The following is a 26,339-nucleotide window of genomic DNA, read 5'->3' as shown; positions in this document are numbered from 1 at the left end:
AGCACAAACCTTAGAGGTTACCCAGTAAGGACTTTTCTTCATCAACTCTACCTACCAGTTCTGCTTCATCTCCATGGCACTGTGGGCTTGAACCACTGCACAAGGCTCATGGGTCCTCTGTGCCAGCAGGGTTCCTCCTCTGAGCCTCTGTGCTCACTCCAGCGAAGAGCTCTGCCTCTGCCCTCCTTCTCAACCTATCTGACTGCTACCACGAACAAGTCTCTCCTAAGTTGGGCAGGGTGCAGTACACAGATATAGCCATTTTCAAATGTTCCTGTCATCTTTTTTTTTGCTGTTTGCTTTTTTTGAGACAGGGTTTCTCTGTGTATAGCTTTGGCTGTTCTGGAACTCATTCTGTAGACCAGTCTGGCCTCGAACTCAGAGATCGGTCTGCCTCTACCTCCCAAATTGCCGGGATTAAAGACATGCACCACCACTGCCCAGCCTCCCATTATCTCCTTACTGGACTCTAAACTCCTTAAGAAAAGGTGCAGGCTTCAAATGTCTCCGAGCAGGCACTGCGGGTGGCCTAGGACAGTTTCAGGGAAGGATTAAGGAAAGGAGCAGCAGAGGCACCAGGAAGCTGCACTAATATCTTTTGTGTTGAGGCTCTGCCAAGAGGACAGCTTGCACCTGCTGCCTGCCTGTTTCTCTGGCCTGGCATGCAGCCCTCAGGCTGCCTGGCACTCCTGGTTTGACCTTCCCATATCTCTTCATGGTCCAAGAAGTTTGTAGGATCCTTGAGGGTTTGGGAATCACACTTAAGAAATAGATGGAAGGCCGGGCGGTGGTGGCGCACGCCTTTAATCCCAGCACTCGGGAGGTAGAGGCAGGCGGATCTCTGTGAGTTCGAGACCAGCCTGGTCTACAGAGCTAGTTCCAGGACAGGCTCCAAAGCTACAGAGAAACCCTGTCTCGAAAAACCAAAAAAAAAAAAAAAAAAAAAAAAGAAAGAAAGAAATAGATGGAAAAAAAAAATCACTTTTTCCCAGCCAACCCAGTTTCTAGCCAATATTCTTTCTTTCCTCAATCTTTGTGTTTGACTGCGCTGCACACTCTCAAGAGCTCGGGACTGCACTCTCAACCCCTGTGGCTCCATCCCACAGAAGTCCAACTTAGATTCTTTTTTTTTTTTTTTTGATTTTTCAAGACAGGTTTGTTCTCACAGCCCTGGCTGTCCTGGAACGCACTTTGTAGACCAGGCTGGCCTTGATCGCAGAAATCTGCTGGCCTCTGCCCCCTGGGTGCTGAGGTTAAAGGCGTGTGTCACCACATCCCACTTGCTTCAATTTACGCTCATTACCCCTCCCTCTTTATGCTGCAAAGGCAGTGAGGAGCTCTGATCCAATTACGAGGCACTGCATTTTTGGGCAAATGGCTTGCTAGCAGTGTACAAGGCCCAGTTTTCTTTCTGTCTGCTGCTGAGGTATCACTGATTTACATAGTATTTTCATGAAACCAATGGGTGATTTTAATATTTTTTGTTAAAAACTCCAGTTTGTTTTCCAGAGACATCAGCTTCTTTGTGCAGTTAGCTCCCCCTAGGATCCTCAAGACTATCCAGATTTGGGGTTGGTGTTATCAATCCAATTTATTAATTTCGTCCTCAGAGAGGAGGAAGCCACATCCACCATAGACCCTTTTGGCCATCTGGATAACTTCTACTCTCTCCTGTCTCCTCAGTTCTGTCTTGGTTTCCCCAGAGAGAGAGGTCTGCTGTTTTGTGTGCCCTGAAACTAATACCCAAGAGATAACAAGAAATCCTTAGGGAAGTTTCTCAAGTCCTCCTAGGACTAGCCAGGGACAGAATGATCCTAAGCATCAGGCCAGGCACGGCAAGCTGGAACAGGGGTAGAACAGATTAAAGTTCTTTACCGCAAAGGAGTAAACCACACTGTAGAGGGAAAATAAATAGAGGAGCCCAGGGTAGCAGAATCCAGGCCCCCGGGGCACATCGACTGTAGGAGCAGCAGGTGGCCTGGGGGCCCTGGCACTCTAGTCTCAGCAGCTTGCCACATCAGCCACTGAGGAAGAGACGCTTGTAGGCCTTGTTCATCTGTTCCAAGAAGATGAAGGTGAGGACAGTGTGGGGGCCCAGTCGGGCATAGTATGGTGTGAAGCCCTTCCACAGGCTGAAGAAGCCCTCGTAGCGGACGACTTTGATCAGAACATCCTAGACAGACAGGCAGGCAAGCGCTGGGGCGAGGACATGGCCTCTATACCCAGCTCCCTTCATAGCCCTCCCAGGGCACCCGCACACTCTGACCGAGCCCCCCGCCCCGCCTCCTCACCAGCCCATTCTTGTACTCCGGCTTCCCATCGATCATTCGCATATTTTGGATCCTGAAAGAGAGGAAGTACGTGCATGAAAGACAGAAAGAAGGCCCTCCAGAAGTTCTCCAACCCCAGGCTACAGGCTCACCTAGTTTTGACGATGTCCACAGGCATGGAAGCAGCAGTGGTGACGAGGCCACTGATCATGCTGGCACAGAAATGGCACAGAATATTGTCAGAGAAGTAGCCTGAGAGGGGGAGCAGAAGGTGGCAGTCAACTCTCAGGTAGCTCAGGCTGGACTGGGCATGGAGTATTCAGCTCTGGGTCTCTCTCACCTGAGTCCAGCAAGAACTGCTTGGATTGGGAGTAGGAGGCAAGCTGGGCAGCGTTGACAACAACAGCTCGAGCCATGGTAGGGATGCAACCCTGAGGTGGGAGGATGGAGGCAATGGAGAGAGGGTCAAAAATGCCAGACTTGACCCTACACCCCCTGGGACTCCCACCCCTTTGCTCACCCGCCACAGCGTGGGGACTCCCTCTTCCCTGGCAATTCGAATTAGGGCATTAAACACGTTTTTGTAGCCACGGCGCTGATCAGCTGGAAGCCTGGGGAAAGGGCAGGGAAAAGTCACGGTCAGGACCGTTCAGGGTCCATAGGAACAAAGAAAGGGAGGTCCGAGCAGGTCCGTGTCCTGATGTAGAACTTAGCTAACAAAAATATGTAAAACCTAATCCTTTCGTTCTACATTCCAGGAATGGGGCTGGGGTTAGACCTGGAACTCACCGGCCATCGGCAGTCATCCTGATAAGCGCCACCTCTGCTGGCGTTCCCACAAATGCCCCAGTTGCACCTGCCGTCATGCCAATCAGGGCCTTCAGCAGAAAGCCAGGGGGTGTACCGTCAGCCCCGGTCAGGCGTTCAAACAACACAGTATAGATGCCAAGACGAGTAGTGGTGTAGGTGGCCTGGCGGAGCAGGCCAGCTGACAGCCTGAGGAGAAATGTCAGCACCACATATCAGGCCAAGGCCTGGACCTACCAAACCACAGCCTCCCTTCCCAAACTGAGACCCCAGTACCCAGTATAAATGCCCTTCAGTCCTTCTGCCTTCAGGATGCTGGTGAGGGCGTGGAAGCTGGTTTTGTACTCTCGAGTCTTGGCCCCTTCACCACTCAACTGCATCCGGTTCTTCACCAAGTCCAGAGGCTGCACGAAAACTGTAGCACCCATCCTGAAGTGAGGCAGTAAGGCAAGGAGTCAGGTCGGCTGGTCCAGGTCGACCAGTGTCTACTGCAACCCGGCAGCAAAAAGATACAAGGGTCAGGGTCTGACGGGCAGCTAAAGATTCAGGAGGCTGGTGTGTATGTGCGTAAAGGTGTGCACAGAAGGCAACGTGCCAGAAAAAAAGTCCAGTTGTCCAGTAAGAACCATGCAAATCAAAATGCTTCAGGCAGTTCCTTAGAGTTCGAGCAGAACTGTACTGCAGGCAGCCTAAGGAGGGGTGGAGAGGGCATCCACAACCTAGGACCCACCCCAAGCTAGACCCACAACATAAACATGCACAGTGGAGCAATGGTGGTTGGAAACATGGGGCAATGACCCTGCAATGCGTGACTAGGTCCTGGCAGGCCATCAGGCACCTCGCAAATCTCAGGACATCATGGTGACCCCGCACCAGCTCAATTTACTGCAACATACCCCGAGATGCCCTGGACCCAGTTGCTTGCGCCCGTCCCTTCCTCCTTTTCCCTATCCCTGGGGCCTGAGCTTACCCAGCCAGGCCCCCAAACAGGAACTTGACGGACTTAGGGGAGGTACGGGGCTTCCCGTCCATCCGGCCATCCCCGGGACTCGCCGTTGCCGCCATCGCCCCTTGATGGCCCTCGACTTTGGGTCGTGAGCACGCGCTGCCCCGCTCGCGCCCAAGGTGACACCAGCGCGCAACAGGGCGAGGGCGCGCGCGCGCACGCCCCTCCGACAGGCAAGTCCGACTCCAGCTAGAAGCTGGGGGGGAGGGGAGGAGGACGAGCGCAGGCGCGTAGCGCAAAGACGGCCGGGAATGAGGCGGGGCTAGGATGCATGAGTGAAGGGGCGTTGCTGATTTAGGAAGCCACTCTGTGTCTCCCACCCTTCCCGAACTGGAATCGCGGGAAACTAGTTTGTTTGAAATTCTCGCGAGAACGAGTGAGTCAGCCCAGTTAGGGTTAGGAGGCTTCTCGCGATAAGTTTCCACGGCGAGAGGGGGTGGTGGTGGTGGTGGTGGTGGTGGTGGAGAAGGTGATGAGCGCTCTCGCGATATTTGAAGGTACCGCAGCTACCAGACGGAGGAGAGGTTTGTAAACAGGGCAGCTCCTCGATCTCGGGCGCTGAGGGGAAAAAAAATTAGATCGTCTTCTGGGCCTCGGAGCTCCCTCCGTCTCCGCGGGAACTCTCTTTCGGCCGGCCTTTTAGGACCGGAAATTCTCCGTCCTGAGCGTCCAATACTGGAAGCGGCCTTTCTTTACCGGAAACCCTTTTCCAGGGGGATCGGAAGACAGCCTACCTGGCCGGAAGTCCCACCTCTTTGAGATTCCCCCACCCTTCCTGAAGTTTTTCTGTTACCTGTTTGTCTTCTTTTCTATTCTTTGTTTTATTTCTGCATCAGAGAAAGATACATTTTCTCCCTCCCAGCTCCACTAAGCTGGTTTTATCCCTTACTTCCCGAGTCGCAGTTCTTTCCCCGACGCCCCCATGTAGCTGAGAAGTGGGACCTGGGGGTGGTTGGACCCCTGGGATCCTTAAGGAGAGGCAGAGAGGGCGCAGAACTTGGCTTCTCCTACTATCAGGACGCGACCTCCTCAACCTCACACACACAGACACACACACACACACCCGCTGCCATGCACCCTGCGGCCTTCCCGCTTCCTGTTGTTGTGGCTACGGTGCTGTGGGGAGCATCCCCTATCCGAGGGCTTATTCGAGCGGTGAGTCTAAGGGTCGGATGGGGGAAGGGCGCTGTAAAGGGGGTTCAGGATGAAGAGAAAAAACGGACTATTTTGTATGCAGATCTCCGAGCACAATGCCAGCATGGACTTTGCAGACCTCCCAGCTCTGTTTGGGGCTTCCCTGAGCGAGGAGGGACTCCAGGTGATGCGCTCGTTTCCGTATAGTCTCTATCCTGGGCAGGGGTTGAGTAGCCCTGCTCTGGATCAAACTGGAGGTAGGAAATAGTCGAGTTAGTAACGGAATGCATTGGGCTGTGGCTAGAGCCTAACGTAGTGAAATTGAATAGCCAGCAACACAGCCCCCCCCCCCCATAATACCTAAGGACATGGCCATGCCCAATACAGAAATAGAGTCCAGAGTCTAGAAGGCAGTGTCCTAGAACTGTCAAAGTTGAGAGGGAGACTGCAGAGTGAATTGAGATAAAGAGCAGGTGCTTATCAGTCATGTCTCTAGAGCTACTTACAGGTTGTATGGACGGCTGTGGACGGTCTTTCTGTGACCCTTAGTAAAATGGGTCCTAGAAGTTGAGGTAGAGCTGTTGTGTTAACTAGTCAGTGAAGTAAGCATGTCTGTAGTTTATTACAGAGTTCTTGCCACATAGGAAGAACTCAGTTGGACCACAGATAGCAAGAGTTGTTTGTAAGATGGGTAATTGGAAAATGAAGCAAATAGAATGTGCTCTTTGTATTTAAAGATGAATGTGAAAAAGTTTGGTGAAAATGGCATGAACAAGTAGCAAGCTGAATTATCAGTGGGGAACTGGGGGGAAAAAAGAGAACTAAATTAGTCTAGAATTTGAGAAGTCGAGGGAGCCTCTGGTAAAGGGATGTTGTGTACTGTAATTGCATCTTCAGGAAGCTGAGAGACGTAGATTCCGCTTTTTGTTTGTTTTTTTAGACAGGTTTCTCTGTGTAACCCTGGCTGTCATGAACTCTGTGTAGATCAGGCTGGCCTCCAACTCAAAGACCTGCCTGCCTCTGCTTTCCAGGTCTGGGATTAAATGCATGCATCACCTGAGATGTAGATTCTAATTTGAGTGGGATGCTCAGACCTCAAGACTATGTAATGAGGGTAGAGCTGCAGAATACAGATAGCGCATGTGTAGCCTTATGCTTGATAGGCCCTGTGGGAGGCAGAATGTAAAGATGGAAAATCCAACTGTTTGCATTTGTCCCTCAGGGGTTCCTTGTGGAGGCTCACCCAGAAAATGCCTGCAGCCCCATTGCCCCGCCACCCTCAGCCCCGATCAACGGGTCAGTCTTTATTGCACTGCTTCGAAGATTCGACTGCAACTTTGACCTCAAGGTTGCTAAATGTGGAATGGGAGCTGGTAAGCAGGGTAAATGACACTGGGAGTGAGGAAAGGCAAGGGTTATGACTCCTCTCCCTGCTGTCTCCTTAGGTCCTAAATGCCCAGAAAGCCGGGTATGGTGCAGCCGTGGTACACAACGTGAAGTCCAATGAGCTTCTGAACATGGTGTGGAATAGTGGTAAGGCTGGGGAGTCTGTGCCACTGGGCTGTCAGTAGACCTAGAGACTAGTTCAGTGGGTGGGGTGGGCAAGAGTGTCAAATGCCAGTTCCAGGGAATTGAGTGGAAGGCTAAATCCCTACTATCCTGCTCCCTACAGAGGAAATCCAACAGCAGATTTGGATCCCATCTGTATTTATCGGAGAGAGAAGTGCAGAGTACCTACGAGCACTTTTTGTCTATGAGAAGGGGTAGGACATATGCCTTTTCCCACTCTTCTCCCACCCTTTCCTTGGCAGCCTAGAACCCAGGCCTCACTCCCCTACCCACACAGGCTCAGGCCCTTACTCACCTTTTTTCATTTCACTTCACCCATGCCTTCTCCCAATCCAGTTACCTGGTATTGCTTGGCTTGAGGCTTGTCTTTTTCCTCAGGGCTCGGGTGCTTCTGGTTCCAGACAGTAGCTTCCCCTTGGGCTATTATCTCATTCCTTTCACTGGGATCGTAGGACTGCTGGTTTTAGCCATGGGAGCAGTACTGGTAAGTAGCCATGGGAAGAACTTAGAAGACCAGACTGGGTCTGGAGATGGGAAGTGGGGTTGGGGTGGTTGTTGGATTTTCCATTTTTTTTCCCTTAACCCTAGTGCACTCTTCCTTTTACCCCTAGATAGTTCGTTGTGTCCAACACCGCAAACGGCTCCAGCGGAACCGACTTACCAAAGAGCAACTGAAACAGATTCCTACCCATGACTATCAAAAGGGTAAGGGCATGGGAACAGGGCCCATCTTAAAGAGGTACAAAGAGCAATGAGGTGTTAGAAGATGCCATTTTTGCTTCTCTTACACACTGCCAACCACAAGCAAATGGGTAGAGCGGGAGCTAGAAAGCAAAGATGATCAAGTAAAATTTTTGACCTTGTGTGTGAGCACGTGGAGTAGAAAGATGTAAGGAGCTGGGAGGACTCAAAACAGGTGAGGGGTTGGGTTATCTAGCCCTGGAGCCTCCAGTGCCATATAAGGCCATAGCAGAAGCCTTGTCCCTCCCACTTCTGCTTTCCCCCTCCTACCCTCCCCCCAACCCACTTCCCTTCTTATCTCTCCTTGCCCCCTCTAGCCCCAAGTTTTTCTATGTCCTGCCCTAAGAGCTTGCACTGGCTTGGTAAAACCTAGAAAAGCAATCGTTATAGGTTTTAACTCTAACCTCCCATAGTGAGCTCCAAATGGCTCAGTGAATCCATTCCTTCTCCCAGGAGATCAATATGATGTCTGTGCCATCTGTCTGGATGAGTATGAGGATGGGGACAAGCTTCGGGTACTGCCTTGTGCTCATGGTGAGACCACTACCTTTGCCTGTGCCCCTGCCCCATCTGCAGAGACCAGGTGCTTCACATACTCCTCTCCATAGCCTATCATTGCCGCTGTGTGGACCCCTGGCTCACTCAGACCCGGAAGACTTGCCCCATCTGCAAACAACCTGTCCATCGGGGTCCTGGGGATGAAGAGCAGGAGGAAGAGACTCAGGGACAAGAGGAAGGTGATGAAGAAGGGGAGCCAAGGGACCAACCTGCTTCAGAGTGGACCCCACTCCTGGGCTCTAGCCCTACTCTTCCCACCTCCTTTGGATCCCTAGCCCCAGCACCCCTGGTCTTTCCTGGGCCCTCCACAGACCCCTCACCCTCTCCTTCATCTGCTGCCCTGGCCTGAAACTTCCTACACTTGGCACCTCTGGTGATCCTATTTGCACAAACTCTTCCTCCAGTCTTAATAAGCTAAGGGATAGGGGACATTTCCACCCTAGGTTCTCAAACCCCTCTTCCTTTTGAGGTGGCTGGGAGCCATAGGACATTGGTCTTCACTTCTTGGGTTAATAAAATTGTTTTTGTGGACAAAGGGTATTAAGATCATTTTTATACAGGTGAAATTGTGGAAAAGAATCACTTCGTGAGATTAACTTGTCAGGGGACAGCCCCAGCTGCATTTGGTATGACTCAGGGAGGGAAGCCCCACCTACACAGATGACTCAAGCAGCCCTGCCTCACCCGCAGGCTTGGACCCATTCTCTTGTCTGGATGGCTATGTTCCATTAGAGTCAACTGGGCCTCTAAGAGAAAGAGACTATAGAGGGGCCCAGGCCATCCGACTGGGTACATGGAAGAATACCTACTTAGTCCTGGGGGCTGAAAAGCAGAAAGATGGAATGGAAAAGAATGCGAAAAGTTCAGTCTGGACACAGCCAAGAAGCAAATAGCTAAGTTCAGTGGCATGGGCCACAGAGCCTGTCTCCAACTAATACCCCAAGTGCAAAACCACACAGGACCTTGTTAGTAGAATCTTTTTTATTCAGAAAAAAAAAAACCAAAAACAATTTTTTTCCAAACACACACAGGAGGGGGTATGGGTAAGGGGAGGTATCTGTCTGTCCAGCCCCAGCCCCCGGCCCATGTGGTTTTGGCAGCAATAAGGGAAATGGGGTAATGGCCCAAAAAATAATGGTATGTGTGTGTATGGAAAGAAAGGGTGCAAAAGCTGAAGGGAGCGGTGGGGGAGGGGACAGATGAGGTCAGTACTGGGAACGCCGCAGGTGGGAGGCCATTTCATAACATTTCTTGTTGATCAAACCACCGTGGACACCTTCTTTGCCCATCAGCAGGACTAGCGCTGGAGGAAAAAGAAAGGAGGCTAGGACCCAGGTGTCACAATTCAACCCTGCCAGCTGTTGAGCAGCTGTCCAGCCCTGGGGGCTGTAACCTAACCTCATTCCTCCCAACCAGCTACCCCCCCCACACAGGCAAGCTGTCAGTCAACCTAAAACAATAGAGCTTTTCAAAGGAGGAAAAAAATTCAGCTTAAAGACTAGTGAAGAAAAGGCAAAATTAGAGGTCACAGGCTGTAAGCTGCCGTGGATGAGCTTCCTGCCTCTCAGGCTTTTACAGAACTCCAAGACCAGAGCCAATGCTGACTTAAGATCCCAACAGTCTATACCAAGTGAGCTAATCTCTAAGCTTAAGGCAGGAAGGGATTTTAAAGGTAATGTAACTCAGTTTTTTTTTTTACAAGATGGGGAGCCATAGGCAGAGCCCAAGGACTCTCCAAGGTTCCCACATCCAGCAGACTTCGAGAAAACCCTGTTTGCGACCTTCTCATTGAGGGACCACAGAAAACCCCAAACGACTAACAAAAAAGGAGATACATTAGGGGTGCCAAAGACCTGGTTAGCACAGAAACTCACTCTTGGCAGTCATGGTGACAGTGACATTGAAGGTGGGGGCTCCTCCGGTGCTCTTGGTACGAAGATCCATTGTAAATTCCCCATCCTGCAGCAGTGAGTCCCGGATCACAGAACATTTCTGGCCCCCAAGTGTCAACCCATTCACGAAAAAACTTGACCGGTCTTTGCCTACCAGGACACCAACCTCAGCTGGCTGCAAGAGTCAAAATCAATCATCACATTCATTAAGTTAGTGCACCGGCTAATTTGTTTCCCAAGAAGCCACTATTTATCCTGGAGTTGGGGGTGAATGTGCTTCATACACACCACCAAAAATGGAGTGGGGTATGTGTGTGTGTGTGTGCAGAGAAAACCCCTGGGACCAGGGAAGAAAGAATACTATTCCTCTTAAGTAGCTAGACCTTAATGTTAAATGGGGAAAGCAAAAGGAAAAAAACCCTGGGTACCAAAATTCAATTAATGATCCAGGGGGAGCCTTTGGATGCTCAGAACAGTCCTTCAGGAAAAGCAGAAGCGGAGAGGGTGAGGGAGGGGGCAGGGAAGGAGGAGAAGCAACTTTGTCCTTATTTGGTCAAAGGTTCTGCAGGCGTTGTTAGGAGCCCGGACGCCTGGGTCTCCCGGTAACCTAGCATTTAGGTCCAGGTGTCTACGCCCCAAGATGAGGAAGCCGACCCCTGGGGGCTTTCTTGGAAAGTTGAAAAAGTTTTAAGGGTCGGGGGACCAGGCTGTCTTGAGTCTAGACATCCCGGGGAACCTTTCTTTTTCTGCCCCCCTCAAACCCCAAACCCCTACATCCGGTACCCTCCCGCCCGGAAATCCCCTTCCCCCCCATTCGAACTTCCGCTCCCCCTCCCCACTTCCGGGCAGTGTGACCAGAGAAGGTGGTGGTGGGAACAGCAGCAACCTTATTCCTTCACTTTACAGTGTCAGAACTTCTCACAAAGTTCCCCTGCTCCAGGCCCGGCCGGATGGCGGGAAGGGAGGGTGAGGGGACTTCCGGGACTGGCCTCACAGGAATGTTGAGGCTAACGTGCCGAATTGGGGGTGTGTGTGTGGCGGCCTCGCCCTCTCTAACGGAGTTGGGAGGGGCAGGGAGCTCACGGAGGTCGGGCCAGGGCTCAAGGCCACGCGCCCGGAGCTCCCACCAGCACAAGGGGAGACAATGGTGGAGGGAGCGCGAGCGGGCGGCCCAAAGTGGAGTCGAGGCTCCCCGAGCCCACTTATCAATCATAATCCCAGGCTAAAATTGCAGCGCGTGCCTGCCCCGCCCTGGAGGAGGCGGAAGTGGGCCGCCGCACCGGGCGGCGCGCCCCTCCCCGCCCTGTGCCCCGGATGTAACGCCCCGTCGCAGAAAGCGGGGTGGCGGGCGGGATGGGCGCCGCCGCCGAGGGGCGTAGGGCTTGGGGGGCAACAGAGAGACCTAGATTCATGCAGCCGCCATTCGCGCCGCTTCCAGGCAGAGGACCAGATCACGGCCTCCCGCTGCCTTCGCTAGGCTGCGCCCGCCCCCACCCAAGTCTCTCCCTGAGGGTCTAAGCCCAGCCATTGCCCGGGACCGCACAAGCCCCTAAGTACCGTAATGCTAACGAAGGTCTTCCCGGGGACGGCGGCCCAGACGGAGGGCGAGTCCTTGTAGCCTACGATGGCCGCGTCCTGACAGGTCCCGTCCGCCATGAGGCTGTCGATGTAGGCGTTCCACCCGGCCATGGCGCTGCTGCTGGGGCTGCTCTGCGGGCTGCTGCTGGGGCCGCGGGCTGGGCTCGGGCTGGCGGGCGGGGGGAGGCAGAGAGCTCGGGGCACGCGCTGCCGTCCGGAACGCGGCTCTGTTAGCTGTGCAGCAGCCCTCGCACCGCCACTTCCTGCTCCTCCCCCCCCCCCCCTAGATTTTTATTTGCAAAGGGCGGCGGGGCGGGGCCTGCTCCCCATTCCCTCCCTTCTCCCCCCTCCCCTTGCCTGGCCAGATAGCGAACTTTTGCAAATGCAATTTTAAAAAGCCCTCCCCCCCTTTTGCAAAATTTGCCGAGTTCGATGAAAAGCCGTGCAAAAGGCTAGAGTGGCGGTGGCAGGAGCGAGGTTAAGGTTAAAGCTCGCTCCGACTCATGTTGAATACAAACCCCTTTGGCATTAAAAGGGGGAAGCCGGGAGAGAAAAAGGAAGAAAATTAGTAAGGTTGAGCAAATTAAAGTGGGTGCGGGGAGCCCAGGGTTAAACGGAATGATTCTCTCTCACACACACACACACCCCCACCTCCGCGGGAGGGAAGGAACGGCGGGCGGCGGCGGCGGCGGCGGCGGCGCGTGCGCCCGCGCCTGCGCCGGGGCAGTGAGAAGACAGCGCGTGGGGCGGTTGGGGCTAGCGGCTGGCTGCGCGAGCGCGCGCCTGGCAGCGCCGATTTGGACCTTCCTGGGAGGGAAGACGCGTCCCCACTAGGCGGAGCGGGCAGAAGCCCTGGCTTGTGCGCTGCCGCCTTCTCCACTTTGAATTTTTATTTAGACGATAAGGGAGCAAAACTAAATTTGATCCAGTGCTCTGGTCATTTCCATTGGTAAAGGTCCCCAACTAGGGCACCTGTCCCAGCCGTGTGCCGGGGACGCACATGTTGGACTCATTCGAGTGCATCCCTGTATTCCAGGGGAATCTTCCTTCGCTGGATCCGCTCCAGCTCAGAGCCTCGCCCTACTCCTGAACCCTCTCTACAGAGGTCACTGAACCGGGGCGCCAGCCGGGTGACACGGGAGGGACTCTTTTCAAGGCGGAAGAATACCAAAGCACCAAGGATAGCAACTTTTACAAGAAGGGGAAAGTCCCTTCTACTTTGGGCCCATTGGGCTTTTTTTTTTTCCCGTAAAACTTTTGCTAGGTACTTGTGTGCATTCAGCTCACTAGCCGGCCAGCAGGGCTGGGGCGGACAACAGCAGGCCGGTGAGGCTGGCGGGAGTAAATGAGTCACTCGGGACCCTTGCCGCCGAGGGGCTCGGCCGCTTCCGGTCCCTCGGAGGAGGGGCGCCAGGGTTTGCAGTGCCTCCCTGCGTAAGGACTCCTCCAGACTCTGGAGTCCTGTTAGGCTCCCTGATGCGCACTCCAAAATCCTGGCTTCCCCACGTCCCCCGAGCCCAGGTTCTTCGACAGCCGCGTGGCTGAGTCACGGGCGGGGCTGCGCTGGGGCACGCGGCGGCGCTCTACGCCCGCCATCCCCTGACCTCTGGCCCGTGAGCCTCCTGCCCCGGGGTGGAAAAGTCCCGCAGGGAGCGGCAGGAGATAAGGGGGGGCGGGACTGGGACGCGACGGCAGGTGGGGACCCTTGGGTGGAGGCAAGCGAGGAGGACGACCCCGAGGGGAGGGCCGACGGGGAGGAGCGCTCGAGAGCCGGCCGGCGAGTGAGTCACCCGCTCCAGCGCCGGCGAGTGAGAAGCCGAGGCGCCTCGGGACACCAGCCGGTCGGCCTGCCAGGCTTGCACGGAGCGCGGGACAGATCCCCCCCCCACTTGCCCTAGACCCACCAAAGTGGAGCGTTACCAAGTGCAGAGACTCACTTCCTGAGGTGCTGCAAATGGATGGGCAGAACGGTCGCCAAAATGTCATTCCCTGCGAGCGTCCATTCATGGTTTTTTGCCCCCCACTCGTGATCTAACACCATTCTTTGATAGTCAAGGCTTGAGTACTGACGTGATCACAGTCGGTGGGGCTCCTGAGCACTAGGCTTCACGCTGGACCATAAGTGCTGCCCCCAGCACTATCTGCCGGGCGCCGGGCCAGTGCCGGGCCAGTGCTGGTCTATATTCGTCCCTTGGCCTCTCTCATTGCCCTTCGCTGGCCAAGAGAGGGTAGGGTGGAGTGGTGCCGAAATGGCCGTTATGAGGACCCTGAGAGGTGAAAGCATTCGCCTTCTTTGGCGGAGGGGTGTCAACTTTAGACCACAGCGCTTGCTCAGCATCCCTGATTCCTTCCCCCAACCGTGTGGCCTGCACCGCCTGCCTCCGAGTGAGTGGAGCACGTGTGCATGTCAGTCTTGCAGCCCCTTTTCCAGGCCCCCTCCTCAGCCTGCACGGCTCAGATTACCCTTGGCCTTTCCTAAAGGGCACTAGTTCCTCTTTAACCTTTGCAAAGGGGCAATGTGAGGTTAAGAAGGGGACAGACCCGCCTATCAGAAGCCCCTCTCCCACTCCCTCAAAGAGTGGACTTCAAGTTAAGACTCTTATTGGGGGCAGAAAGAAAATGTACGTGGTCGTCATTAACTTTTGAGAAGGGGGTACCCAGGCCAGAGGCTTCTGCTGTAGGCAGTAGTGGGCCTTTGGCTGCTGGCCTGTTGTGGAGGGGAGGAGGATGGAATGAGAGAGGCGGGGCTGGCCGGGGGACAGAGTGGCTTGGGGATAAATGCCCAGCCTGAGAAGGGGTGAGCTGACACTGTCCCAGCTGCCACCTAGACGAGAAGCTTCATTCAAAGTCCCAGGGAAGACGTCACAGGTTTGATAAAACTTGAGTTACATGATGTGCAGGTGTGGGGTGGTACCGGCTTGGAAAGGGAGGTAACTTTTGGTGCTTTTCTTCCTCGGACTGGGGTGCTTGAGAGAAAGTGGTCAGGCTGGAGCAAGCAGAGTTGAGGCGAATACTGGAGTACTGACCAATACAGGGAAGGAGGCTCTGACAAATGGGGAAGCAGATAAAGTAGGCAGAATTATGCCAGGCAGAGGATTTGGGAATGGGACAATGAGAAGCAGATAGGGTTGGAGGGCTAGGAAGATGCAGCTGGCAGCTACTTAATCAGAAAAGTGAAAGGAGCCCGCGAAGGATTCAGGGAGGGGTGTCATCTGGGGACTTATGAAGTTCTCAGCCTTTCATTTTTCAGGCTGGGAGGGTAGAACAAGAGCTGTTCCGAGTGGGGGAGGGTGGGGGAGGGGGCTGGCCCTCCTGCCTCTTTGGTCTGTGACCTTTTTATGGGGTATTTTTAGCTCCAGCACCTGCCTTCTTGGGGTGGGGAAGACTCTTAAAAGGGCAAGGGATTTCTAGTTCCTTAAGGGATCAGCTGTCCACTCTTGCTCACTCACGTCTCTCGTGGTGCAGTCATGGCCATGCAAAAAATCTTTGCCCGAGAAATCCTGGACTCCAGGGGCAACCCCACAGTGGAGGTGGACCTGCACACCGCCAAGGGTAACACAGGCCCGCTGTATTGGTTCGCCTCAGAAAACCCCAACCTCACCTGCTCCTTCCCAAGAGTCCCACATCCTGTCCTTTGTCAGACTCCCTCACAGACCCTCTTCTCTTCCTGGCCCCAGAGCTGGGGGAGGCGGGAGTTTCTCTTTATTTTCTCCTGTCCCTGGGTCCAGGGAGGTGACCCCAGGCCCTTGTGAATGGACTCCCTCCGCTCTGCCAATCCCTCCTGCCCAGGTCGGTTCAGAGCAGCTGTGCCCAGTGGCGCGTCCACGGGTATCTATGAAGCGCTGGAACTAAGAGATGGAGACAAATCACGCTACCTGGGGAAAGGTGAGTAAAGACCAACTGGAGGAGCCTGTGCGGGCAGATCCAGGAGAGAGGACCCCATATGGGAAGAGGCTAATCCCCTCAGAAATCTGAACCCATTCTCTGGCCTCCAGGAGTGCTGAAGGCTGTGGAGCATATCAACAAGACGCTAGGTCCTGCTCTGCTGGAAAAGGCAAGTAGAGGAACCAGCTCCCCCTTCCCCTCCTCCCTGTGACCCTGTGCCTCACCCCAGGTAGCCCCACTCCCAATATTTTCATCTGTCCTTCATCCTGCACATGATTGGCTCCTGAGAAATCGGACCTCTGCCTCTTCCAGAAACTAAGTGTTGTGGATCAAGAAAAAGTCGACAAATTTATGATTGAGCTGGACGGGACGGAGAATAAGTGTGAGTGGTGGCATGCCCAAGGGTGGAGGAGAGACAGTGACAGCTGGCTGGGTTGTTTCTGTGTCCCATCTTCTGTGAGTGGTGGCATGCACAAGGGTGGAAGAGAGGCTGATGGCAGCTGGTGGGGTTGCTTCTGTGTCCCTTCTTGGGGCACACCATAGCTGGATAGCCTTTATTCATTCCGCAGGCATTTCCTGATACATGTCTTCTGCCAGGCCTGACTGGCAGTAGACACATATGAAACTGTTGGCCCAGGGAGGCAGGGTGAACGTCCAGAAGTCTGCAGGCCAGGAAAGAGATGAGTTAATGAAATGTTAATGTCCAGTGGTTTCGAAAGCTTCTTCCTGGGGTGACCGGAGGGATTGTTCAAGGAATTAACTGCAAAACTTGTAAGAGTTCTCATCCTTTCTCCCTGTTTGCCTCCCTCTAGCCAAGTTTGGGGCCAATGCCATCCTGGGCGTGTCCTTGGCCGTTTGTAAGGCAGGAGCAGCTGAGAAAGGGGTCCCTCTCTACCGACACATCGCAGATCTTGCGGGAAATCCTGATCTCGTACTTCCTGTACCTGTGAGTGTGGCTGCCCCTTCGGAATGCCTGCTCCAAAAAAGCACTTCCTGAAATGAAATCTCTTGGGTTGTGCTGTGGCCCCTCCTTCTTGATGTTCCCCTCCCTTGCCAGGTCCCTTAGATCCTTCACCTTCCAGGGTCAGGCTAGTGCCTTAGACCTCATTTCATCTTAGTACCCCACTGCACCAGTCAGACTTGAAAGCTCCTTAGAGCAAGGATATCAGCATTTCCGGGCATCCTCTGAGTCTGTAGGAAGTCACTGCCCTCTTAGTAGTAACTCTGAATTTTGTAGGGTACAGAGAAAGCCCTGCATGTATGAAGTCCTGGGTGAATGTATATATTGACGTGAACCAGCCTTGTCAAAGACGCCAGAGCCTCAGACCCAGGAGTGGCAAAGCCTTCCCCCTGGGCTAAAATTCGGAGGCATGGTAAAGCCTGCCTTGGTGACCAGGTGCAAGTGTCCACCATAGCTCCCTCCCCATTGGATGTGTACGATCTGAAGACTGCTCCCCTCCAGAAACTGTTCTGAGATCCCCTAACCCTGTCCCTTTGGCCCAGTTGTATACCATAAGCCCACCTCCTTGTTTATTTGTATGCAATAACACTGCCAAGTCTATATAATGAATGTACTAGCTCTGTATAATAAACACATGAAGCTTCTACGGTGCTGAGGTTTTCCCATCAGAGAGCTCAGTCTGTCCATTTCCCAGCGTTTCTGTCTGTGTCCATTGTCTGTCTTTTCTTCATTCCCTTGCTGCCCCAGTCATTTCCATCTTTGGAGGCCCGCATGGACTGGGCAGAATTTAATCTCAATAATAATGTTACCATTTATTGTTACTAACTAGGAAGGTTGTGTTAAGAGCATGGGTGGTGGTGGTGCATGTCTGTAATCTCAGCACTCGGGAGGCAGAGACAACAACAACAAAATTAGAGACATCTTCTGAGTTCAGCCCTAGCCTTGCCCGTTTTCTGGTTGTGTGACCTTAGGCAAATTACTTAACCTTTATGCCTCAGTTTCCTCATCCATAAAGAAGAAATTAATACGAGTTAAGTTACTAGAGATGTTTGAGAGTGAAACAAGCCAGTTTATTTAGAATGCCATAGAATTATTCTGTTACACATCAGGCACATGCTAAGGACTTTATGTTCTATTTCTCCTGAATTTCAGAAGAGTCACAGGGAAGTAGGCATTGTAATTATTTTGTAGAAATGAGGGGAAGGCTCTGAGGAGTACAATTATGCATCCTAAACCACTCAGCTGGTGAGCAGAGTTCAACTGCCACCTCCAGTTCCCTCTCGCCTTCCACCCCTCATGTCACCCGGTTCTGAGCACTGTCTCTTGTCTTAGGCCTTCAATGTGATCAATGGGGGCTCTCATGCTGGAAACAAGCTGGCCATGCAGGAGTTCATGATTCTGCCAGTGGGAGCCAGCTCTTTCAAGGAAGCCATGCGCATTGGCGCTGAGGTCTACCACCACCTCAAGGGGGTCATCAAGGCCAAGTATGGGAAGGACGCCACCAATGTGGGGGACGAGGGCGGCTTTGCTCCCAACATCCTGGAGAACAATGAGGGTCAGTGCGAGCATCCTGGGGCATAGACCACCTGGGTCCCCATGAGGAGGGAAGAGAGGCTGCAGATGCAGGGGACATTGAAGTCTCAGGTCATTTCTTGCTCCCCTCCTAGCCCTGGAGCTGCTAAAGACAGCCATTCAGGCAGCTGGTTACCCAGACAAGGTGGTAATTGGCATGGACGTGGCAGCATCTGAATTCTATCGCAATGGGAAGTATGATCTGGACTTCAAGTCACCTGACGATCCTGCACGGCATATCAGTGGGGAGAAGCTTGGGGAGCTGTACAAGAACTTCATCAAGAACTATCCTGGTGAGATTTCCAAGTGCTTTGCTCTGCCTTAGTCCTTTGCAGTTGCCTAACATGGGTTCCGGTATCTGACTCCACTGCAGCCTTCATTTAAGCTCTACTTGTCACCCCTCATCAGATCCCCTCTCTAACCCCAATTATGCTCCCATTTCTCTACCAGTGGTCTCCATTGAAGACCCCTTTGACCAGGATGACTGGGCCACATGGACCTCATTCCTCTCGGGAGTGGACATCCAGATTGTGGGAGATGACCTTACAGTCACCAACCCCAAGAGGATCGCTCAGGCTGTTGAGAAGAAGGCCTGCAATTGCCTGCTACTAAAGGTCAACCAAATTGGCTCAGTGACAGAATCCATCCAGGCGTGAGTGTCTCCTGACTCAGGTTCAGAGTGGTCACCCTAAGCTCCAGCTCACCCACTGCTGTTGTTCTTGCCATAAGTCCACTCTTTCCTGGGAACCTGACTCACCCAAGCACTCTCAACCCCAAGGCTGTGACTAACTCTTGGCTTGTCCTCAAGACCTTTGCCACCGTGGCTGTCATGTCCCTTCACCGTCTCCCATGCTGTGCTCCTCTTACTAACATCTGACCACTCTAATCCAAGATCAGAAAACTCTCCATCTGCTTCCCAGAGAACTTAGGCACTCTAGGACCCACCACCTGAAACAAAACGAAAGGTCTGCCTTGCCTGCCCCTGGCTTTCTTACTGAGGTCACATTAGACCTCATCAAATGTCCTTCCCACACAGCTGCAAACTGGCACAATCTAATGGCTGGGGGGTGATGGTGAGCCACCGCTCTGGGGAGACTGAAGACACTTTCATTGCTGACCTCGTGGTGGGACTCTGCACAGGACAGGTACTCAGCTTCCCTTTCCTGCATCTCTAACCAACCTTCCTTGGTCACCTTGGTATCACCCTGAGTTGAATACCACTACAGCCTGCTCCTTTGGGGCCCAACCCAACCCCTCCAAATCCCTTTCCCACCTCAGATCAAGACTGGTGCCCCATGTCGTTCAGAGCGTCTGGCCAAATACAACCAGCTTATGAGGTACAGTGGGTAGAGGTCTGGACTGTGGGGAGAGGAAGGCACTCCTAGGTGAGAAGGTAGCAGCTCTGATTTTTGTATTATAGGATTGAAGAGGCTCTTGGAGACAAAGCTGTCTTTGCTGGACGAAAGTTCCGTAATCCAAAGGCCAAATGAGAAGCTGGAGGCTCCAGGACTCCAAAGAACAGACACAGGCCTTCAAGCCCTTCTCCCTGAAATAAACAATGCCAAAAGAGACCAGAGCTGCTCCTTGGAAGGAGGGAGGGAAAGGATGACAGGAAGTGGCCAGGTGGCGGAGGAAGAGGCAGAGAATGACATGTAACCTGCTGTGACAGGAAGTGAGGGGTTGAAAGCTCAGTGGCTGTCAAAAGAGAAACCCACATTTTGGAATGAAGCTAGAAAAAGCCAGTTCTGTGTGTGAGAAGGAGCTGGAGAGGTGTTTCTGGAATGAGGGAACAGCTACTGAGTGGGCAGCGTGGATGGGGAGGGACTGAGGGTCCTGATGCTCCCAGCATGAGCGGGATCTGGAACAGGATGCCGCCAGACGGAGTGCTTTGTGGGGATAAATGGTAATGAGATCATTTGCCACTTCAGTAGAGCTTGAGGATCTGGAAGTGCTCACAACACTTGACACTACTGACCTGCATAAACTTAGGAACAGTCCTATCAGCCATTTGCCATCCTTGTCCCTTTTTCACACGCAAGGAAACCAAGACACAAAGAGTTAATTATTCCTTATTCAACAGAGCAGAGTTAGCAACTCATAGAGCCAGGACACAAAGTCAGGGCATCTGGCTTCAGCCTTAAAATACTGTATCTTAGCTGGGTGTGGTGGCTCACTCTAATCTCAGGCCTTGGGAGACAGAGCTGGGATAACAAATTTCAAGGAAGCTTGGACTATGTAGTAAGATCCTGTCTCAAAATCCCAAACTTAGGGGTTTGGAGAGATGGCTCAGTGGTTAAGGGCACTTTTGCTCTTATAAGCACCAGGGTTTAGTTCCTAGCACTGACCTGGTGGCTCACAACTATCAGTAACTCCAGTTCTAGAGCTCCAAAGCCCTCTTCTGGCCACCACAGGCACCAGGCACGCACATGGTGCACATCTTTATGTGTAGGTAATTCACTCATACACATACATTTTAAAAACTCCACCCCAGCTTAGTGATAAGAATGCTTGCCCAGTATTCACAAGGCCCTGATTCTAGCACCACAAAATATGTAAAAATAAACCTGGAAGTCACAATAACAGTGTTTATATAAGCTATCTTTAGCTTATATAAACAGCAACTTTATACTGTTCGATCTAAAATTACTCTCTTTGCCTATGGACCTAGTATCCAGATTTCTATGTATAAATCAGAACACTGGGTCAAACAGTGTTTATTCAATGTAAAGTAACCCCAGCCCCATGGGGAAGAAAGTTCCAAGGATAATCGAGAATAATACAGATTAAATACCCACCCACACATTTGCACTCCACACACACACACACACACACACACACACGCACGCACGCACGCACGCACAATCCATACATCCAAGTTGCAGCAGTGATAAACACCTGCTTCTCCTCCAGCCTGAGTGACAGCTGGTAGAACCTCATAGTTTGAAGTGGGGCTCCAGGATGGGTCCTGATAGCAGCAGCCTTGTTCCTCCATGCCCCTGCCTTGCTAGAGGTCAAAGGGAGTTGGGTGCGATGCCTAGGAGGTAGGTGGCAACTCTTCCCCACTCTGCCGCAGACGTTTCTTGGCTCGGATCTCATTCATGGCCTCTTCTATGGAGCGTGTGTCCCGCTTGTTGGCCACAGGCACTGGCAGCAGAGGGGAGAGTGGGCAAGACCTCAGTCTCTGCTCCCCTCCCCCAGCCTTGCTCTCCTCATGCCTCCCTAGCTCGCACCACGGCTCACCACAGCCATAGGTCTTGTTGGCCTGTAGCATGTGGGCTGCGTCTTTGGCTGCTCCTTTGCCAATAAGGTGGCTATACTTGTCCTTGTAGTCGCTAGCAGGGCTCACCACCACAGGTCCCTGCTGGGCTGCCTCCTCCTCCTGTTTCTGAGCCAGCTCCTAAGGGCACAGAGATAGGGCACCTGCGCTCAAGGATCTGACCCCAACTGGCCTCTTTCAGATGACAGATATAGGTTCCAGAGCATAGCTCACCTTTAGCTTCCGTTTCTCCTCGGCCTTCTGGGGATCCCACTCCTCTCCATGACGGTAGGAGTCCAGCTCTTCATCTGAGGGTGCAAACTCCTGGGGATGAAGGGAAGAGTAGAACCAGAGGTCCAAGGATGTGTGTGATCTCATTCCTCTCCTCCCTCAGGTAGCAGGGACAGGCTAAGAGGAGAGGCAGGAACCCAGGCTTTTTACCTTTTTGAAGATCATGACATAGCGACAGTCATCATCTTCTCCAAAGGAGAAGGATGTGAGGCCTGCCACTTCTACTACGTCATGTCTGGGAAGAGAAGGCACAAGACAGTGTGGTGAGCCATGAGGGGCCCTGTCCCCCGGCTCCTCCATGTCCCTCCACTGCCCATTTCTTGCCTTCCCAGGCTGAGAGACACTCACAGTATGCTCCTCTCTATCTTGTTCATAGGCTGAAACTTCTTCTTGATCTGTCCACTGTCCTGGATAAAATCAGACACCTCTTTCTCCATCTTAGGAAAAACGAAAGGAGGAGGACATGAGATGATAGCTCCACCCAAAACCCTCCTGGGCCGATGGTCTTTTTAAACCTCCCGCTGCTCTCCCATGCCCCGAGCCACTGGCTGTCTGGAGCACTGCCAATACAACCAAGTCCTCAGTCTTCCAACTCTTACTGCAAGTCCTTCCAGAAGCTGCCTTTGAGCTCTCCAGTTGCTCTCACCCTTTTACGAAACTCCACTTTTTGTTGTTTGTCTTGCTCTTGTAGTTTCTTCAGGCGGGCAGCCTGCTCTAGGGTGAAAAAGGGCAGCATGAGGATAGGCTGAAGGATGGGTAGCGGTGGTCAGGCTTCCAAGAGCGCCTGCTAACCACTGGAAAGTGTGCTCGGACAGCAGATACCACTGATTCACCAACTATTCTGATGGTCCCCCCATCACACACCTGACACGGTGCTAAGCCCAGAGTACCAAGATGGCTGCAACAATTTTCCCCTTCCAGGGCTTGTGTGGTGGGAGCCACAAAGATTGGAATCACACACACCCTTCACTTACCAACCCCACAAGAAAGCCAATTAGCAGTCACTAAATGCCCAGAGTACAAAAGAACTATAAGACGCCTGAGGAACAAGAACGGCATCAGTGTCAGGTTTCTCGGCTCATCTACAGACAAGGGGAATTATTTAACTTTATATCTCTATGTACAATTGTTATTTTGGAGACATTTCACTATGTAGCCCTGGTTGGCCTAGAACTCACTATGTTTCAGGCTAGCCTTAAAATCAGAGACATCTGCTTGCTTCGGTCTCTGGAGTGCTGAGATTAAAGGCATGCACTCCCACAACCAGCTTTTAACTTCATGCATATTAGACAAATTGTAGAGGCAGAATTTCTCTCTATGTAAACCAGACTAGCCTTAAACTCACAGATCAGCCTACCTCTGCCTCCCAAGAGCCAGGTTTAAAGGTATGTGCCACCACTGCTTGGCAAAATTCCTATATTCTATAGTGCCCCCTCACACACTTCTAGGGCCTGGATGGTGCTGAAAGGGCTAATCTGATGCCCTTCTTACCTGTCCTGTTTTTGTTTTGTTTGTCAACTTGTAACAAGGTAGTTATCTGAGAGAAAGTAACCATAATTGAGAACATGCCTCCATAAAACTGGCCTGTAGCTGGACAGTGGTGGCGCACCTTTAATCCCAGCGCTTGGGAGGCAGAGGCAGGTGGATCTCTGAGTTCGAGGCCAGCCTGGTCTACAGAGTGAGTTCCAAGATAGGTCCAGAGCTACAGAGAAATCCTGTCTCGAAAAACTCAAAACAAAAACAAAACCCTCTTAACAGAGACAGAAACTAGCATCAGAGAGTGGACTACTAGTGTAACGGGCCTGTCTACGGTTTTTGGGGTTTTTTTGGGGGAGAGGGTGAGGTATGGAGGGACTGTAGAAGAAATTTAGAACTTTGGGTTATAATGTCCATTAAATACTTTCAGTCATGATGTTTTTTTTTCTTTTCTTTTTTTTAAAGATTTATTTATTTTGTTTACAGTGTTCTGTCTGCATGTGTCCCTGCAGGCCAGAAGAGGGCACCAGATTTCATTACAGGTGGTTGTGAGCCACCATGTGGTTGCTGGGAATTGAACTCAGGACCTCTGGAAGAACAGTCAGTGCTCTCAACCTCTGAGCCATCTCTCCAGCCCCAGTCATAATGTTTTATCACAGCAACAGGAACCCAAAGACAGCACCCTTTTTTTTTTTTTTTTTCGAGACAGAGTTTCTCTGTGGCTTTGAAGCCTGTCTTGGAACTAGCTCTTGTAGACCAGGCTGGCCTCGAACTCACAAAAATCCACCTGCCTCTGCCTCCCGAGTGCCGGCATGTGCCACCACCACCTAGCTAACATCACCCTTTACTTTTGGGGGTATAGGTGTCCAAAGTTAGTTAAATAAACTCTTCTCTCTTACTGAATGTTCCTACCCTTCCTCAGATCCTGCCTTTATACCAGATCACCCCTTTGCCTTTAGTGCACAGACATGACTTTTCAAAAGGGGTCTGGGAAGATTGAGCTCAGGGCCTTAGACCTAAAGATGAGCTCTGCCACTGAGCTACAGCCCCGACAGCAGCGCCTAGCCACCTGGCTGTCTGCCTTCTCTCCCCAGGCACAACTCTGAGACTGGATCTAACTCTACATCCCAGGCTGGCCTCAAATCTGCAGACCCACCACACTAACCTAGGGACTGACTGACGCGCTAGTGAGGCGTGAAGCTCGGGCCTTGCACATGCTAAGCAAGTGTTCTACCACTGACTGAACAACATTCCCAGCCCTCAGACCACTTTTAACCTGGTCCCTTATCCTGCCTCTTCTTCCAGGATGAGTTTGCTGCCTCTTGTGATTCGGCATGCCTCTTCTGTCTGTTCCCTGGCCTAAAATGACCCATCTCCTTTCTTTTGGCATTTCAAAACCCTAGGTTTACTTCTTCCACAGGGCTGGAGTCCCCAAAGGGGCACTGAACCTCTTCCTACTTCCTAGTCTCCTCATGCCTTTGTACACATTGTCCCTTCTAGCTGGTATGCTTTTCCACCTCTTGCGAACACTGGCCTGTCTCCAGGAGTCAAGACTTCTCCCTGTAGGCTCCAAGCACATGCACTGATAAAGACACGGGGTTTTGTTTTGTTTTCTCCGCATCTTTCCTTCCAGGCTCTAAGCTGCTGGAGGGCAGGGCCCCTGTTCACCTCCTCTCCAGGGCCTGACAGACCGGAGGCTCTCACCTCTGGCTTCACTATCTTCACCATCCATTGTTTTCTAGTTGGTTTCCCAGGCTTTTTTGCATCTTGGGAGATGGATCCAGAGTATGCTCAAGAACTTGGGCTAAAAATGTGACTAAAAAGTCACAACTGGGTTCCAAATTCAGCTACTTAGTAAGCTGAGACTCAGGCAAGTGGCTGAAGCCCCCACTCTGTCAGCTAGTGGGAGTTCTCCTGTCATTCAGCTGAACCTAAGTGATTTCAGCTGTTGACTATTAAGATCCGCTTTCCCGGAGGTTCCAAACAGACTTCATTCTCTACTGAATTACCTATTCTTTGGTGCTCAGCTCATTTCAGACAAGTTTGACAGCTCCCCAGTTAATCTCTTACCCATATATTTCTCCCAAAGCACTTAACTGGTTATTAAGGTTCTTTACGATCATTCATAAATGTCTCAGACACGGTCTGTAACCTCCCCGATGGGTTTCTTGGGCTCCACAAGTTTTGTAAATAAGGGACTACAGATATTTAAGGGTCCTTGAACATTTGGAAGGCATCCTGCCTGTCCTGCCTCCTTTGGGCAGATGGGGAGCAGGTACCAGATATGAGATTTGTCCATGGTCAGGGTCCACATTGTTGGGAACTGGGTGCACCCTGGCTGTCCTTCCTCTAGGGCCCTTCAAACGCCAGAGCATGAGCCAACACTGAGTAGGCCTCTTCGGGCCGCGCCCTACCCTGGCTGCCAAACTCCAGCAAGCTTTCTGATTAGCTACTCAGCACAAGGGGGCCACGGGCGAATCGGAACCTGCAGGCCATTCTCATCCCTCCAATCAACATCACGATCCGGTTGGGCAGCACAGGAATTTAAGGACAGAGTTGGGAAAGAGCTGTTGAACAGAGGTATGAGGGACTGGGTTAACTCAAGGAGGAGGAGCATAAAGAAAGGAGGCTCCAGCTAACCAATGGGAGGTGCTATGGTTGAGGCAGGTCAGAAGGAAGGAGAAACACTTGGAGGTAGCGCTTGAAGTTGAGCTAGCCAATAGAGAGGAACAGATTGTAGATGGGCGTGCCCTAAACCTAATCGTAATAGAACTGGAGGTACGCGGGCCCGCAGCGGTGGAAACGACGTCCTCCAATCGGAAGAAAGGCATCCTACTAATCAGAGCTCGCCAACAGCAGACAGGCGGGCCCGTTGGCCAATCGCAAACAAGGACTGCAGAAGGCCAGGATGGGAAGGAGCGGCAGGAGGCAGGAGACAGGCTAAGGTAGCCAATCATTGTCTGCAAAGAACAGCGGGCGGGCCAGGAGGCCTTTTAGGGACTCTGAGGGTCTCAAAAGTGGCCTGTGAGGGTCTTTTAGGGCAGGAGGTGGCATTGTTCAAGGAGGGAAGAGTGTGGTCCCAAGAACAAGGCGCAGATACGCGGTTGTGGATTTGGGGGCCTCACCTCGGGCCTTGCGCCGACTCTCCTGGTCACCGACGCTGGGTGGCTTCTCCATGGAGCTCAGGATGGAGCCCAGTAGGTCCGCCATCTTGGGAATAACTGAGAGGGGGCGGTGCGTCTTAAAGGGAAGGGCGAAATGCCTTTAAGGCCGGAAACACGTCGGAAGCTGAAAAACCGCGCTGCCCCGCCCCGCTTTTGGCAGCCGCCCCGGCCAGCCGACC

General features: G+C 52.5%; 5 protein-coding genes across 8 annotated transcripts; 2 read left to right on the top strand and 3 right to left on the bottom strand.

Annotated features, from left to right (window-relative positions):
• Positions 1 to 1,447: 1,447 nt before the first annotated feature.
• Slc25a11 (solute carrier family 25 member 11) lies at positions 1,448 to 4,307 on the bottom strand. The gene is made up of 8 exons (XM_075991866.1): positions 4,048 to 4,307; positions 3,354 to 3,506; positions 3,060 to 3,266; positions 2,791 to 2,881; positions 2,611 to 2,701; positions 2,423 to 2,522; positions 2,292 to 2,343; positions 1,448 to 2,173 (listed from the first exon to the last, which is right to left on the bottom strand). Exons 1-8 carry the CDS (start codon positions 4,140 to 4,142, stop codon positions 2,018 to 2,020), a joined length of 945 nt encoding a protein of 314 aa, XP_075847981.1. The 5' UTR covers positions 4,143 to 4,307; the 3' UTR covers positions 1,448 to 2,017.
• Positions 4,308 to 4,332: 25 nt separating this feature from the next.
• Positions 4,333 to 8,620, top strand: Rnf167 (ring finger protein 167). 4 transcript variants are annotated; one of them, XM_075991861.1, is made up of 9 exons: positions 4,333 to 5,238; positions 5,321 to 5,401; positions 6,440 to 6,565; positions 6,663 to 6,750; positions 6,890 to 6,980; positions 7,165 to 7,270; positions 7,398 to 7,491; positions 7,981 to 8,061; positions 8,136 to 8,620. In XM_075991861.1, exons 1-9 carry the CDS (start codon positions 5,155 to 5,157, stop codon positions 8,432 to 8,434), a joined length of 1,050 nt encoding a protein of 349 aa, XP_075847976.1. In that variant the 5' UTR covers positions 4,333 to 5,154; the 3' UTR covers positions 8,435 to 8,620. The 4 variants fall into 4 exon arrangements, with proteins under 4 accessions (XP_075847976.1, XP_075847978.1, XP_075847979.1 ...); XM_075991863.1 differs by having other exon boundaries at positions 4,505 to 4,607; XM_075991864.1 differs by having other exon boundaries at positions 4,534 to 4,607; positions 5,321 to 5,474.
• A 428-nt stretch (positions 8,621 to 9,048) lies between these two features.
• Pfn1 (profilin 1) lies at positions 9,049 to 11,826 on the bottom strand. The gene is made up of 3 exons (XM_075991860.1): positions 11,535 to 11,826; positions 9,960 to 10,152; positions 9,049 to 9,388 (listed from the first exon to the last, which is right to left on the bottom strand). The coding sequence occupies exons 1-3, from the start codon at positions 11,664 to 11,666 to the stop codon at positions 9,291 to 9,293; spliced, it is 423 nt and encodes a 140-aa protein (XP_075847975.1). The 5' UTR covers positions 11,667 to 11,826; the 3' UTR covers positions 9,049 to 9,290.
• Positions 11,827 to 14,286: 2,460 nt separating this feature from the next.
• Positions 14,287 to 19,544, top strand: Eno3 (enolase 3). The gene is made up of 12 exons (XM_075991854.1): positions 14,287 to 14,423; positions 15,021 to 15,107; positions 15,345 to 15,440; positions 15,551 to 15,609; positions 15,753 to 15,822; positions 16,253 to 16,386; positions 17,734 to 17,956; positions 18,069 to 18,266; positions 18,424 to 18,625; positions 19,010 to 19,118; positions 19,252 to 19,310; positions 19,394 to 19,544. Exons 2-12 carry the CDS (start codon positions 15,023 to 15,025, stop codon positions 19,461 to 19,463), a joined length of 1,305 nt encoding a protein of 434 aa, XP_075847969.1. The 5' UTR covers positions 14,287 to 14,423; positions 15,021 to 15,022; the 3' UTR covers positions 19,464 to 19,544.
• A 1,127-nt stretch (positions 19,545 to 20,671) lies between these two features.
• Positions 20,672 to 26,308, bottom strand: Spag7 (sperm associated antigen 7). Its single transcript, XM_075991858.1, has 7 exons — positions 26,122 to 26,308; positions 22,167 to 22,234; positions 21,869 to 21,957; positions 21,671 to 21,755; positions 21,464 to 21,553; positions 21,214 to 21,370; positions 20,672 to 21,117 (listed from the first exon to the last, which is right to left on the bottom strand). The coding sequence occupies exons 1-7, from the start codon at positions 26,204 to 26,206 to the stop codon at positions 21,008 to 21,010; spliced, it is 684 nt and encodes a 227-aa protein (XP_075847973.1). The 5' UTR covers positions 26,207 to 26,308; the 3' UTR covers positions 20,672 to 21,007.
• Between the last annotated feature and the right edge of the window lie 31 nt (positions 26,309 to 26,339).

This window comes from Microtus pennsylvanicus, chromosome 11, assembly GCF_037038515.1.
Source record: "Microtus pennsylvanicus isolate mMicPen1 chromosome 11, mMicPen1.hap1, whole genome shotgun sequence".
Lineage (NCBI taxonomy): Eukaryota > Metazoa > Chordata > Mammalia > Rodentia > Cricetidae > Microtus > Microtus pennsylvanicus.
This window is presented reverse-complemented; position numbering and strand designations above follow the sequence as displayed.